The sequence below is a fragment of the Cicer arietinum genome, chromosome 6 (assembly GCF_000331145.2).
Source record: "Cicer arietinum cultivar CDC Frontier isolate Library 1 chromosome 6, Cicar.CDCFrontier_v2.0, whole genome shotgun sequence".
NCBI classification, from domain to species: Eukaryota; Viridiplantae; Streptophyta; class Magnoliopsida; order Fabales; family Fabaceae; genus Cicer; species Cicer arietinum.
Window position 1 is genome coordinate 26,921,679 of NC_021165.2, and position 16,333 is coordinate 26,938,011.

Consider the following 16,333-nt stretch of genomic DNA (forward strand, 5'->3'; position numbering starts at 1 on the left):
TGCCGAGGTCCCCCAAGACTGTTCCTTCTTGATAAGTATGTTGGCCTGATTCATCATATATATATATATATATATATGATATCAACATAAATAGAAAATGATTATTCTGTGATAGATATCTGAAAATTTTCCTTTTTGGCTTTTTCTTTTTTTAAAGGTTTGATGTGGCTGGGGCTGGGGCATGTCTGAAGCGTTATACTGATCCATCATTCTTTAAAATGGAGTCAGCTTCATCCGTAACAGCCACAGTACAAGTCCTCAGGGAAAAGAGAAATCGTAAAGTCAAGGTACACAATTTTTTATTCTACCATTTACTGACGTAGTTTTCTACTGGAGAACTGTTTTAAACGTGTGATCCTAATGAGCTTTATGTTGTGTGATTTGACTGGGGTCTTGCTAAAAATTTGTAAATTATAGTGAAATGAAACAGTGATTCATGAGGTCAATGCACACGAGAGTGCTTTTAGTAAAAACATGTATGATCATATTGGGTACAAGCAAAAAAGTGTTTTATGCTGCTTTTTCTTGTTCATTCTAGGGTTGCAATTGCACCACCTATAATCTCTTTAGAAAACAACTATGCAATGGAATATTGTATATTTTTTGCATGTTTGTTTATAAAATTACGTTGTTCATTTTCAGCAGAAGAAAGGAGCACGGTTAAGGAATGGAGAAGCTCCTAATGCTGTACCAAAAAATGCAAAGTAAGCTCCGATCATTTTGTTGTGGTGCATTGATATATTCGCCTGGTTATGTCTTCAAATTATTGATTGGTGGCTCAACTTTATTTCCACCATTGCAGATTACATCAGCTGCTTCTTGAGGAACGTATTGAGAATGGTTATAGTAATCCTGCGCGTCTAGTGAAGTTGAAGAAAAGACAATTGAATGGACCATCTATTGAAGCAAAGTCAGGGAAAAGTTACATGGAGAAATTTCTAGATACTCCCTCACCTGATCATAAAATGATTTGTGAAACTTCAATCTTTCCACTGCCTGTAAAACCAACAGCAGATGATACTAGCGAAGCAGGGATTAAAATTCTTGAAATCAGTAGCACTAGTCCTGTGAAAAAATCAATTGGAGATGAAAACACCTGTTCATCCCCTAATGAGCTGGAATTAGAACTAAAACAATTTCCAGAAGAGGTTGGTGAGACAAATGGAGATGTTGTGATGGTGAAAGAACAAATTTCAGTGGGTGTAACAGATAAAATGTCTTTTAATGATGTCAAGGTGTGTGATGAAACAGAATTGGCAATCAATGAACAAAGGAAAATTGAAAGCAGCTTAATTAGGTACCATTCTGATGATGTGACAAGTGAGGTTGACAACTACTTGGATGCTTTAACTACCATGGAGTCAGAATTGGAAACAGATGATGAATATAAACCTAAAAAAAACTTCTTGAATATTCAAGAAGTGACGGATACCAATAATAAACATAATATACAAGCTCGATTTTCAGATTCTCAATCATTTGGAGGCTCCTCATCATCTGATGACATTAGCTCATTCAAACAAGAGAGAAATGAGGAACATATTGGAGTCAAAGCTCGGTTATCAGATTCTCACTCAACTGGAACCTCCTCCTCAGATAATAATAGCTCATTCAGAAGAGATGAAGATGAGCATTTAGAACATCAAGCTCACTTTTCAGATTCTCAATCTACTGGGAACTCCTCTGCGACATTTAGTTCTTCCAAGAAAGATAAATCTTATTTCCCTCTCTCTGATTCATTGAGCACTGTGGTTGAAAATATACAATCTGAACCTATTTTATCCACAACTACTAACTATTGTGATCCAGAGATTGAAGGCACATCATCCAATCAGCTTCCCAAAATTGTTCAGTTTCAGAATGCAGATAGTAGGAAGTTTAATGCACATGTTCATGAAGAAGAAATTTCAGAGCCTGGGCAAGCCTCGCCTGATCTGTTGACTTCAGGACAGGTGTCATGTTCTGATCTTGAACCTACCAAACCAGGGACTCTACCTGCAGGGACTCGGTCAGATGAAACCGTTTCTGACAATGTTGAGCTTAATATAAGATTAGGCAATGATGCAGATGGAACAGGTCTTCTTGAATCTGTTGCTTTGAAACCTTCTTCTTCCTCCCTAATAGAAGATGATGCTTACCCAGGGGATTCTTCTGATAAAATTTCATTGCGCAACTTAGTTGATGATGATCCTCATATTCATTCTCAAGATTTGTTACAAGTTTCCAATGATTCACAAGATGATTCCCTTTGTTCATCCATCGAAGAATTAGACTTGAAATCAGGTCTTAATGTGGTGCTTGAATGTCAAGGCTCAAAAGATGAGGATTGTATTGGTATTGCCCGCCAACTTAATCCAACTGTTGAGCTATCTTCTGGTTTAACTCGCAATAATCCACAGGGTGAACCAAGCTCAACAGAAATTGAAGTTTTGTTTTCTGATCTTCAATCAAATTATGGAAATAAACTAAAAATGGTGCATGGTGATGAAATAACTGGATCCAGCAGCAGTGTTGATCCAGTTGAAGGTGATGGTCATTTTAAAAATCCATCTTCTCCTTATGACCATTGGATGGTAAATGGTGTGATCACTGAAATTGTTGAGTCAAAAGATCAACCTGCATATTCCATTCCTTCTGTTGATAGTGCTGAAAATGACGTGGGTATCATTGCTTGTCCAGCTTCAGGTTTGGTTTATTCTCCATCAAGGAGCCTTTCAAATCCGCAAGAACTAGTCCCTGCTTCTTCAGATTCTTATCAGATGGAATCCAATGAAGTGGAATTGACTCAAATTTCCATGGACTCGAATACAGAGACAAGTGAGAATCAATTGGCACCATTGTTAGATAAAACATCATCTGATATACATTCTCCAACGGCTAATCTTACAGAATTTGAAGATTCTCTTTCTTTAGCAAATCCAAATGAGAAAGAGTTGGAAGTCCATCAGGAAGTTGCCAGAGAATCTTTGACAGAGCTAGAGGGACAGAATATTGTGGGTCATCGAGATATTGTTTCTGCTGATGTACAAATGAGCCTAAACAAATTGGTTCCCTGTGATATTTCAGATTTGGAAAATGATATTGAAAATTCATCTCCTAGGGAGCAAATCCAACAGAGGGCTTTTTTGGATAATACAAAAATGGTTCCTGAGTTTTCTGGGTTCGACTCCCAGCAGTCACAATCTACAATATATGGCCAGAATGATCTTTTACTGAATGACAGAGATAGTTTTTCATCACCACCTTATAACCAGTTGGACTCTGAAACTTATTTAGAGACACACTTACAATCTGATGTTGGTGAACAAGATGGAGAGTTTCCCCTCAAATATAAGGAAAACTTTACCTCTGAGAAATCTCAATCTGAGCAGACACAGATATATCAATTGAAGCAAGAAGGCACTCATTCTACTTCTGAATCTGTTTCAGAAATCGCTGAAGATGAATCGTCATCTTATTCTTCCCTGCAGTCATCTGGCCTGGGGATTAACCCTGCACAATATGTTGTGGATTCGTCGAAGCCTCTTCTTCCTGACCTCTTTCCCAAGGCAACTGAAGACAAACTTGATGAGGTGCCACCTATGCCTCCTCTTCCTCCTATGCAATGGAGAATGGGCAAGGTTCAACATGCTTCCCTAGATTCACATAGAGAGGTGTTAGAAGTCCATCAGGCTTCAGTCCAACCAATGCTGCCAATTATGCCCAATAAGAAGTCTCAATTTGGTTTGCCAGCTTCCAATGGAGAGACCTTATTTTATCAGAATCCATTTTCGCCTGTCATGGCTTTTGAAAGTGATAAGCTCCAACATTCTTCTGGGTTTTCTGTGGGTGTTTCAGGGCATCCTGTTGCCTTACCTTTTCAGTATCCCATCATGGTTAATGAAGCAGATGGTCAGTATAATTACCTAGTGTTGGACCAAAACCAAATTCAGAATCCCTTCTTAACGCTACCTGTGGCATCTACAAGCATGCATCAGCCTCGTGGTTACATTGTTGCTTCTGAGGGAGAAATGGTACAGACTTCAAATCCTTATGCACCAATACTACCTGCTGCGTATGCTGTATCTGGTCATGATTCCATGTCTTCACAAGTTGAACCAATTCAACATCCAAGTCAAGTAATGACAGAGACTAGTGAAGATGATAAAACAATTGAGCAGACTATACATAATGTAGTGTCTAGGGATGGGCCTCCCAACAGTCATATTATTACTTCTGAGGGAGAAATGGTACATGATTCCAATCCATGCCTTCCAATACCACCTGCCGAATGTGATAATTCCGGATATGATTCCATCTCTCCTATAGAAAACGTGACTCAATCTCCTAGTCAATTAATGACAGAAACTCGTTCAGATGATACAATACTTCCGCAGCATATGGATGATGTTATATTTATGGACAGGCCTCCACACAGTCACATTATAGATTCTGAGGAAGAAATGGTACAAAATAATAACCCATGCTCTCCTATACCATCGGCTGAATCTGCTGTTTCTGAACATGATTCCATCTCTCCGGAAGAAAAACCAACTCAACCTCCAAGTCCATTACGGATAGAGACTAGTTCAGAAACAACTAATCATTATGTAAGTAATGTAGAAGAGGAACAAGGAAGATTGTTTATTTCACACATGTTGCCACCAAACATGGAAAGTGTGGATCCCAATCAGAGTTTCCTACCCTTTGAGGGGGAAATGTCATCCTTGGATCCTTCTGCTCAAACATCAGATTTTGGGAGTGAAAGGATAAATGGAAAACCAAAGCATAAGATTCCTCGTCCTCGGAATCCTCTAATTGATGCCGTTGCTGCTCATGACAAAAGCAAGGTCAGTCAGTTTCTCCTTTTTTTATGACTCGTAATCACTTTTTGAGGTCTTAGTTCTTGTATAATACTTTGCCTTTAAAACACTGCAGCTTAGGAGAGTTACTGAACGGATCATGCCTCAAATAGCACCAAAGTTAGATGAAAGAGATTCATGGTTAGAACAGATAAGAACAAAGGTTCGAACTTGCAACTGGTTTCTTTATACTGATTTTGCCCATTTTAATTTCAAATAACTCTTATGTTAAAATTACTTTTTGGCTCTCTCAGTCATTCAGCTTGAAACCGGCTGTGGCTACACGACCTAGCATTCAAGGTCCAAAAACAAATTTGAAGCTTGCCGCCATCTTGGAAAAAGCTAATTCAATTCGCCAGGTCACTCCCACTTTCTCTGTTTATTTTCTTGTTAATTACCACTCTTGATTGCCATATCCTTTTTTTCCCTGGTAAACTAACTTTGATTATTGAAATAGGCTTTGGCTGGAAGTGATGAAGATGATGAGGATAGTTGGAGTGATTCTTGATTTCACTCTGGAAAGTGTTCTCAGTTAGCAGATATTTTGATGTTCTGGTTCTGTCTTTGAACCAGGTCTAAAAAGTCATTCTCACCTGTAACGAATAGGAAATCTCCATGAAGTCATTCTAGTTCTTCTATAACTTAGGATAGATCTTCCTCTTGGTTCTCTTCCACGCATTTATACATGAACATTGGTCCTAGCATGCGAATTATAATCAATGCAGATCCATTTTCAGAGGTGAATTCACTTCACTCAAAACAGATAAGGCTCAGCGTACAAGCACTGTACCAATCCAGATTAATCCATCAACAAATACCCCATGCATACCGTATAAGCAAGTGTATATTTGTATTTGTCATGAATATCCAATTTTGAAATTCTGTAATTTAGTGTTTCGTGATAATTACCCTAGTTATTGTAGTTCATCTGTGCCCAGTGTAGCTAAATCATTATATAATGTACAGTTTCTAGCATCTCCTTAGTTCATTTATACACTCTCTCTATGAGTACTGACTGTTGTCATATATCACAAACGCCTACTTCTGTTGTGCATGCATAAGTGAATCAAATATGCATATATTATTACATTAATCCCAATGATATTTTATTTATTTATTTTATAATCAGTCCTGGCTGATAATTTAGTATGGTACATTCTGGTTTACTTCAACATTACAGAGTTTAAATTCCTTCTTATATGCTCTATATGTTGGAGCATCATGCATTCTCTTATACACAACTTGGGAGATTAATTCATGATGTTTATAGGTAATGTTTATTGTTTGACAACCCCACAACCGCGTATATGATTGATCACTTTTAAGCACACTATGCTCTTCTACAGAAAGGAGACTGCTTTTTTACCCTGAAAGTCACTTTAAAATTATCTTTAAAAGCATGCATTTAGAAAAATCACCAAATTTTGCATGTGTGACACTTCTGGACAATTCGTACTATTTGGATGCACTCTTTAAAATAAAATAAAAAAATAGAAACATGAGGTTTTTTTAGTAGCATCTCGTAAAAAATATTTGTCTTCATATACTTTCACACTGCCACTTGGAGAGAAATTCCTAAACTTACAGGCATTTAATCAACATTCGTAGGTATAGGTGGACGGTGGTCACAAACCAATGCCTATACTTGCATGCACTTAATCAAACATTTGATACATATTTTAAATATTCAATCTGGTCAGTAAAACAACAAAAGTATAAGAGTTGAACCTCTTCTTTCGTCTCTTTGTTTACCATGCCTCTTCTCATGTTGGAGAGACGGTTCGCTATCTCAAGCTTATTGTATACTCTCTTCCCTAGTCTCAAATATAAAAGAAAATAAATTAATAAAATTTAGTTAATTTAGTTTAAATTTTATATAAAATACATCAGAGTCCTCCCTACTCTCTCTATAACAAGAATGTAATATAAACAAAAACTATCTAAAAACTATTTTAAATTCATGATTATATATATCAATTATCCTGTTTGCTTACTTTTTTTATTACGGATGGCATATTACAAATGCTTTTTTCTCTTGAATATGGTTTTTAACTTTAACCAAAGAAGGCTGTCAAAAAACTTTCACCAAAAAAGATAAAAACACATTTTCTTAATAGACATGCTTGGACGAAGTCAGAAGGGGGACCAACATACGGCTATGGGGCTATGGTCTATGGTCCCCAAATTTTTATAATTTTTTTAATACTAAGATGTTATTATAATGTTTAGTATCTATATTTCTTTTTCTTTTTGTTTGTTAACTTTATACAATTTCTTTATAATGGGTCTTTTTCTACCAACATATTAGACATTAAACATCTTTTAATATAGTAAAATATAAAATAAATTTTTATTAAAAACTTAATTTTTTTGGAACACCTAAATTATATTTTATAATTTTTAAAATTTTGTGTATATTGTACATTAAAAAAGAAAATTTCTTTTCAAACTTGGTTAACAACAACATCATTGCCAAATGTTGGCTAGACTAGTTCATTAAGTAAATTACATTCAAAATTTGTTTGGATGTATTAATATTTCAATATGAAAGTGTTGGCACGACTAGTTCATTAATCAATTGATAAGATAAAAAGACTTATGTTGGAAAGATTAAGAGATGAGGGGGAGAGGAAGGTTTGATAAAAAGGAATGAGAAAATGAAAGAAAAAAGGGATTAAAGTTTGGCAAAATTCGCCGCCATGTTGATGGTAAGCTCTGTGTTTGTGGAAAACTGCATAATTCAGGATGTTTGGTGCATGAGAAATGATATTTTTCTCATTTTATAACGAATGATTTATTTGTAAAAAAAATTACCGTGTATTTGCGAGTTTATATATATATATATATATATATATATTGATATATTGATATTTTATAAAAATAAAACAATAATATTATACTACTCCGATTTTATTTATAGAGGAAATAATAATTAAAAAAAACATTAAAATTAAGGTACTCATTAATGTTTTTTACTTTTTTGTCTATTATTTTTACATATATATTCTTATTAAAAAATGTGAAATATTAAATACTTATTAATAATATTAAAAAGACAAACATCTTAAATAAAATTATAAAAGTAATTTAAATAATATATGTATTTTAAATTCATAACTTTTTTTTTATATATATAATCAAAATAAAAATTCAAAAATTCTTTTCTATATAGGACCGGAGGAAATTTTATATATTTATTTATCATATTGTTCTTTTATTTTTTTTTAAAAAAATATCAAATATATATTAAAATATAGACTTAACCCTTAAAAAAATTTCCTCCAAAACCCTCAAAAATTCAATCCACATAGAGAAACTAAATGAAAGACTCTTTCAATTTTTAATGCACTTTTTTATTTATTTATATTTGTACCATTTAATTAATACTATTTGCATCACTTTAAATGCAATATTTCTTTGAGAATTTTAATACAATATATTTCACTCTATATTTATGATATTGATAATGCGTCAATATTTAACCAGAATAATTTGGTAACAGTATTATGAATTTATTTTTATTATTTCTTATTGTTTAAAAAATTATAATTGTTAAATATTATTTTCCAAAAGTATAAGTGAAGTAAATTTTATTTTTTCTGAATTTTTATAATTCACAATAGTGAATATCAAATAATTTTTACGAAAAAAAAGATTAATATAATACTTATAGACAACGAAACTATATTTTTTTATGAAATAATTTTTAAAATAAAAAGTTAATAAATAATTCTTTAATTCGTAAAAATGATCTTAATTTAAAAAATAACATACTCAAACCTTTTAATTTATAAATAAACCATAAAAACTCTCAAAATATTATTTTCTCTTTTATCTATATATTTAATCAAATAACTCAAACAAGGAGCAGCTCCTATCACAAAAATGGATATTTTTCCTTTATATCCATCAAAACAAATTATTATACCCTCTCTTCTATCACAAAAATTGATATTTTTCCTTTATATATATCCATCAAAACAAATTATTATTACCCTATTGAAATTTATGTAAAAAAATGACGTTTGTTTTTTTACTACATGGCAAGACATGAATGCAACTACATAAAAGTTGTGTTCCTCTTATAGGAAGATATATCAAATTTAATGCAGTTGTGTCAAAATAAATGACATTTTTTTTTTATAATTATTTTAACAATTCGATTCTATTTTGTCAATAATATATTTTCTTCTATTTTTCTTTCTAGTTTGCATCCTAATAAATAAATAAAATATATTATATTAATAAAATCAAACAAAATCCATTAAATTAGAAAGAAAAAAATACATCAAATTAATATGTCGAGTAGATATGCCAAAACAAATAAGATATTATATTTTTTTAAGAACTCTTTTTTTTTTTTTGCTACAAATAAATTACCAACTTTATTATACCGTTAACAATATATTTTTTCTTCTAGTTTGCATCCTAATAAATAAATAAATCAAACATATTATAATAATAAAATCAAACAAAATACATTAAATTAAAAAAAAAAACATCAAATTAATGTGTCGAGTAGATATGTCAAAACAAATAAGGTATTATATTATTTTAAGAACTCCATTCTTTTTTTTTTTTTTTGCTACAAATAAATTAACAACTTTATTATACCGTTAACAACTCATTTCTATTTTTTCTCCTATTTTGCATCCTAATACATAAAAAAAATACTAAATTATATTAATAAAATTAAACAAAAAATATCAAATTGAAAAAAAATACATGACATAAAAAAGATACATCAAATTTTTTAATTTAATGTATTTTATTTGAGCACATCTACTCAATCGTATTACATGACAAAGTGTATTTTAATATGTGATTTCTTAAGAAAAAAAGTAATTGTCGTATGTTTTGTATTTTTTTTAATGTACAAAATGATATTTTTGTATATAAATATAAAAAAATGAATGAGTTTTGGTTGAAGAGTGAATATAAAAAAAAATCTAGAAAAATTAAATATTGTGAGAGTCAAATTTGTGAAACGGCATTATTCAATTGTTAACGTTGTTCCCTCTATGTTTGGCTGACGTGGCTGGCTACAAATGCACAACACATAGAATCGGTCTTTGTTTCATTTTCTATCTCACAGTCACACTCACACATTTAAGATTCCACCAATTTGTCACCGAAACTTTTGTTTAATACTTGCTTCGTCACTCATTACAAAATTTCATGTTCAAAGGAAAATGATAACATTTAAGAATAAACATAGAAATATTCTCTTGAAAAAGTTTAAAAAATACGTTATTTTTATATTTAAACTCTTAACAATACATTTTAATTTAGAAGACCTTTTTTTCAAATTTTAAGTAGTGTTTATATAATTTAAGACATAAATGGTGGCTTTAAGTAAAGTATTACTTTCAATCAGCCATTATTTTTATCTCTATACTATTTCACATGTATTAAAAAAAAATAATGATAATTTTTTAAATTACATTTTTAACAATTAATATTTTCTATTTATTATAAATGTAAGGTAACATAAAAAAATCAAAGTAAAAAATAAAAATTTTAAATTAATACACATATTATCAATTAAATAATTCAATAAAAAACAATAAAAATTACATTAATACTTAAATGACCGTCATTTAAAAAAAAAATTTTATTTTTGCATGTGATAATTATCAGTAACATTAACTGAAGTCATCATTATATATCGACAAATGAATGACATAAATTGCACGTATCTTAGTTATGTATTGTCATTGTGTGTGATACTAAATATTCAAAATCAGTTAGGGGAAGATTCTTGAATTTATATGATATGGATGAAAGAGAAATTTCGAGGGAGAGTATGCTAACTCAAGAACCAGATCAATTTTCTTCTTCTCAAAGAATTCTTCATTTATACATTGGACATTTTTTAGCTAGATGGGGTTCAAGGTATGTTCTTCTTTCATTCAGAATCATTCCTTTATTTATTCATATATACCACTATTGAAATTCATTGCCACCAAAGTTCAACTTTTTCCCTTTTTTTTTGTTATTAAAATCTCTATCTCTCTAGTTTAATTTCATGAAGTGATTATTTTTGTCCTATGAAATGAAACAAAAAACTCATTTATTTGTTGTTAGTATGATCTAGATGTTACTGACACAATACTGACCGATCGACACTGGTAATAATTTGATAAAATGAATTAATTATCTGTAATTAGTGTTGGTGTCATGTGAATTAATCAAAAGTGTCAGTGCTATATTTTACGAAGTAGACTCGAGAATCTGTATTATTGCATCTGTAATTGTGGTTACCGACCACAATTTAGAACTATGTTTAGGATTGCTGTTGGTTTTTCCTAGTTAAAACAACTTAGGATGTTTGTTTGTTTGTTGTTTTTGCAGAATGTGGGAATTCTCTGTTGGTTTATATATGATCAGTATTTGGCCAGACTCACTTCTCTATGCAGCAATATATGGTGCTGTTGAATCTGCTTCCATTGCATTGTTTGGTCCATTAATTGGAACTTGGGTTGATAAATTGACTTATGTGAAGGTTTGATCCCAAATATTTTTATTATCTCTTCTTTCTATGCAAATACTAGTACTATAGTTTAATAATTTAATTTATCACCTGCAAAAAATTTAAGATAAAAAAATGTAGTTATAGATGTGCCTTTAATTGTTTCAAATTGGTTAATAATTCCTTGTTATGTTGTTGTTATGAAGGTGGATTTTGTTGAAGCAACCCTTATCTTCATTTTTTTGTTGGCAGGTTTTGCAATTGTGGTTGGTGACACAAAATCTCTCTTTTATTGTTGCTGGTGCCACTGTAGTTGCCTTACTTGTCAACTCATCTTTGAAGTTTACAAATTTCCCAGTTTTTTTACTACTGGTGGTGATAATCAATATCTGTGGTGGCATTGGAGTACTTTCAACTCTTGCTGGTACCATCCTCATAGAAAGAGAATGGTAACATTTTTTAGGCTTTAATGGATAGTGATTAATGTCATTAAAGTTGATTAAGCAACTATGGTGAATAATCAGATGTTGAATGCTAAAGATTTAGTCTTTATTTTTCACCATCATAATTGTTTTTACAATCTCTCAACATTTACAAGTCAGGTAGACATTATCTGTTTCTTTCTTTTTATCTATCAGTTTTGCTTGTTTCTGTAGAAGTTTAATAGTGTACAATGCAATGTTGTTAAATAGCGGCGCTATAGCGCTATAGCATAGATATATTTGAATAAATCACTATTGTTCTGCAACATACTATTTAGTACAAAGTGTTATCAAATAGCGGCTATAACAACGTTATAATACTGTAGTGTAGCGGAATTTGAACAAACTGCCATAACATTGAGACAATGAAGGAAAAATGGCATTCCCCAGAAAACTTGATAGAGGTAGTTAATATTTCTTCTCTCTTGATAGTATAATGACTTTACTAATGTTTCATGCAGTCGGTTAATATACACAACGTGAAAATGGTGAACCCGTAGACAACCACTCCAACCCCTCTCCCTTAAACACTCTCCTCTCAGTATTGTCAAATAGTGGCACTATAGTCCAGCAGAAATTTGTCAAACCGTTATTGTTCTGCAATATGAAATTTAGTACAAAGTATTGTTAAATAACGGCTATAGCACTATAGCGTAAAAGAAATTGAACAAATTGTTATTTTCCACCCACACCTAAATTCACCCCAACCATCTTGTCTGTCCAGTTCACACCCAGGCCAATAGGACGGACCTTTCAACTGCCTCACAGCAAGGCCGACCGCCTAGACTCTTCTGCCACACCACCCTAGCTCCATTTCTGGCCGATTTGTGTATAGTTCACAAACTCACACTTTAGACTCTAAATCTCAACAATGTTTCATAGTATAACTTCTTAAATGAAACTGTATTAAGTGAAAGAGATTAATTTCTATGCACTGATAGTGATAGTGTGATACTTTTCACACATACATGCAGTTAAGTTACTTTTATTACACATGTATGTGAAATGTCTGGTTAAAATTATAGCATACATATAATATGAAAAATGTGCTTTTATTGTGCAGGTTGTTAGTTATATCCGAAGGTCAACCGCCAGAACTGCTGACAAAGATGAATTCAGTTACGCGGCGCATCGATCTAAGCTGCAAGCTTCTTGCACCTGTTATAACTGGTTTCATAATAAGCTTTGTATCCCTTAAAGCATCTGCTATAACACTAGCACTTTGGAATAGTGTTTCTGTTTGGGTGGAGTATTGGCTTTTCACATCTGTGTATAATGGTATTCCAGCTTTGTGTCAAAGTAGCCAAAGGAGAGTGGAAAAGCTTTCACAAAAAACTGATCTAGAAAGAAACAACTCAACTTCTGAGGGAGATAGTTTGCTTCATGTTGTTACTGATGATAGCTCAGAAATGGTAGATGGAAAAAGCAGGAAAACTTTTTTTGAGTGGATTTCAAAAATCTCTTATGTTGATGCTTGGAGAGTTTATTTACAGCAAGAAGTTGTTCTTCCTGGATTAGCTTTGGCTTTGCTATTTTTCACTGTACTAAGGTGAAAGCTTATAAACAACTATAGCAAGTAAATTTTACATAAACAAAAAAAAATCTAGTTTGAAATTAGCCCTTTTTCAACCATGCTTAAAATGTCCATTCTATTTATGAGCAAAATAGGCAAAGTATCGATTAAACAAGCATTTTGATCTCTAAATGTCAGATATAGTGCCACTATAGTCCTTAAATGTATTGAAATTTCAAAACCACTCCTGAGGGTGTCTTCTGTTTGTAATTTAATGGTCCAAACTGACAAATAGAACACACATTTGTGGACCTGATTGACTAACAGAAGACACATTTGCGGACCAAACTAGCTATAAGTAGACACATTTGAGGACCAAGCTAATTATCAAAAGACATATTCAGGGATATTTATGTAGTTTTGATATACTCAGGGATTATAATGACACCACTTTAAATATTTAAGGACACAAATGCCTATTTACTATTCCTTAGTAATAGTAATTAAATAATTTTCATTTTTACCCCTTTTGAAGTTGTTCAGTATATTACTCTATGTGATATAACACAGTTGTGTTAGTTACTTTTGCATTTGTTGAAGTTGTGCATTTAAGTTCGTGAAAATACTGATTTATGTATAAGCGTTTGAGTTAGCAATCTCTATGGATTATACTCCATTCATTCATTAAACCTGGTTCCAAACAGAACTTTAGAAACATGTCTTACATTTCTTTGATTCTAATAACTGTTGATATTCCAATGACTTGTTTCAGTTTTGGAACTTTAATGACAGCCGCCTTAGAATGGGAGGGTATACCTGCATACATTATTGGAATAGCGCGAGGAATAAGTGCTGTAATTGGAATAGCTGCAACAGTTTTATATCCTGTGCTACAGTTTCATATATCAGCTATTAGAACAGGACTTTGGTCTATCTGGTCTCAGGTACAAACTCACAAATCACTTTAAAGTGCTTCGGAAAAATGATAACAATTTTGGCCACAACATTAAAGTTTTTTATGTCTCTACGACTATAACACTACCAAAGTTTAAAACCTTGCTTATGAGTTCCAGTGAAATATGAATTTGGATTTAGTCTAGTTGACAGCGCTGCAGTCAGCACATATGGCCCATTCGATCAAGATCAGAAGGCTCGGATTTCAAGTTTGGATTTTAATTATTTTTAAATCTAAAATCCAACCTTAAAATTTGGACTGTTTTTCTAAGACGGGCTAGATGTGCCTGACTAAACTGCAGTCAGAGGTTGCTGATTGCAGCCAATCTCGGTCCGTGAAATATCCAATATCTTTTCTTTGTGGACAATTATGCAAAGTAAATACATGTTTTATGTATGATTTGGATGCAGTGGACTTGCCTCCTCCCTTGTCTAGCTGCAATATGGATTCAAAATGGAATTCTATCCTCATATGTTTTGATGGGAAGCGTCGCGATATCTCGGCTTGGACTATGGATGTTTGACTTATCTGTACTTCAACAAATGCAGGCAAGAAAATAATGGCTCATATTGTTCAAATGTGAAATCTAGATTCAAATGTTTGTGATGAATCAAAGTTCATTTTTTTTTCATAATCATCTTGGCCTGATTAATTTTATTTCAATTTTAGAACCTTGTTCCCGAATCCGATCGTTTGATCGTTGGAGGTGTTCAGAGTTCACTTCAGTCCTTTATGGATTTATTGGCCTATGTTATGGGAATCATAATATCTGATCCAAAGGTGAGTTTAAAATCTAAAACTATTCTTGTCCAATCCAAATATGTATATTTTCTTTACTCTTTGTGCTTATATTACATGAATACAAATTGGGAGGGTAAGACACTTTAGAATTCAGTCTCTTTTTCTCAGTAAATGTATTAGAACAACAACTCAAGTTCAAAATAAAATAGATACAAAAAACGCAAACAAAAAACACAATATTTGATTATAAAATTCGGCCAATTGTACATACATATCTGACTGCAGACTAGTTGCATTCTATTATGATTCAAGTTTCGGGTTTACAACAACTTGTAATTTAAGTACTAGGGTCTCGATTAGATCATTACCTCTTATCAATAATTATGAGTCATACTCAATAAAAATAAGTTATAATTAAGGGTTGATCACTTACTATATTTCATAATTTCCTTTTTCTTGTGGACTAAGATTTGCCAGTGATAAATCTTCATTATTGACTTTGGTCTATAATTTTATATTTTTAATCTACGTCTCATATTTATTTATTTATTTTTTGCAACGTAATTAGAATTGCTACAATATGTCTGTTCTGTTCAGGAGTTCTGGAAGTTGAGTTTATTATCATTTATGGCAGTCACATTAGCTGCATTTCTCTACTGCATCCACGTGTACCGCGTGAGGAAGCATATCTTTCATTTCGACAAACTATTGCGGTGTAATTCTTTTACGACAGGGTCGTAAAGTGTGAGGCGAACAAGGTATAGGTAGTTGTCGTTAATATTGTTTCCCGATTTAACAAAGTGAATAAAAATTATAGAAAACGTTGGATAAAACGTCGTTTATCTAAAATAAATCTGAGAATCCTATTTTATATTCGGATAAAAACAAATTTTTAGAATAGATCTAAATACTACCTTACATCCTTCCCTAGTTATGATTTTCTCTTATAAGTATCATACATTATATGATAATATAAGTTTTAAAATCTAGGGTGGTTTTGAGTTTGAGGGTTTATTCTCTTCTTGCATGTTCCTTGTCAATTTTTGTTTATCGAGATTTTTTTTCTATTGAGAGATACAACATTTTAATAATTATGATTAATTTTTAAATAAGTTTAATTTTGAATTATTTTTTCTACGTAGGTACCCTACCCTAGTGTTTACCTATAAAAATTAGATTAGTACGATAAAATTGTCCAACAAGGTATATTGATTTTTTAAAATTATCATTCAATTAAAACTTTTGTTCAACACTGACAAAAGAAATAATAAATAAACAAGATTTTTTTCAAAAAATAATCAAAGACTTATATTAAACATAATTTTTTTT

General features: G+C 31.8%; 2 protein-coding genes across 3 annotated transcripts in view; both read left to right on the plus strand.

Annotated features, from left to right (window-relative positions):
- LOC101510085 (protein SCAR2) overlaps nucleotides 1-5,958 on the plus strand; it is an 8,203-nt gene extending 2,245 nt beyond the window's left edge. The window contains exons 4-10 of one of the 2 annotated variants that reach the window (XM_004506773.4): nucleotides 1-35; nucleotides 158-287; nucleotides 643-704; nucleotides 803-4,829; nucleotides 4,918-5,004; nucleotides 5,096-5,200; nucleotides 5,299-5,958. In XM_004506773.4, the coding sequence (XP_004506830.1) occupies nucleotides 1-35; nucleotides 158-287; nucleotides 643-704; nucleotides 803-4,829; nucleotides 4,918-5,004; nucleotides 5,096-5,200; nucleotides 5,299-5,349 (4,497 nt within the window). In that variant the 3' untranslated portion in view covers nucleotides 5,350-5,958. The remainder of the gene's footprint in view (nucleotides 36-157; nucleotides 288-642; nucleotides 705-802; nucleotides 4,830-4,917; nucleotides 5,005-5,095; nucleotides 5,201-5,298) is intronic. The other variant, XM_004506774.4, reaches the window with a different exon arrangement.
- A 4,575-nt stretch (nucleotides 5,959-10,533) lies between these two features.
- LOC101509766 (solute carrier family 40 member 2-like) lies at nucleotides 10,534-16,129 on the plus strand. Its single transcript, XM_004506772.4, has 8 exons — nucleotides 10,534-10,736; nucleotides 11,196-11,346; nucleotides 11,566-11,762; nucleotides 12,859-13,344; nucleotides 14,081-14,252; nucleotides 14,674-14,811; nucleotides 14,933-15,043; nucleotides 15,602-16,129. Exons 1-8 carry the CDS (start codon nucleotides 10,618-10,620, stop codon nucleotides 15,743-15,745), a joined length of 1,518 nt encoding a protein of 505 aa, XP_004506829.1. The 5' UTR covers nucleotides 10,534-10,617; the 3' UTR covers nucleotides 15,746-16,129.
- The last annotated feature ends 204 nt before the right edge of the window (nucleotides 16,130-16,333 follow it).

Coding starts and splice junctions, on each gene's coding strand:
- LOC101509766 (XM_004506772.4), top strand. CDS start 10,618: ATGGATGAAAGAGAAATTTCGAGGGAGAGTATGCTAACTCAAGAACCA. Junction 11,347..11,565: donor ATAAATTGACTTATGTGAAG/GTTTGATCCCAA, acceptor TTTTGTTGGCAG/GTTTTGCAATTGTGGTTGGT. Junction 13,345..14,080: donor CTATTTTTCACTGTACTAAG/GTGAAAGCTTAT, acceptor GACTTGTTTCAG/TTTTGGAACTTTAATGACAG.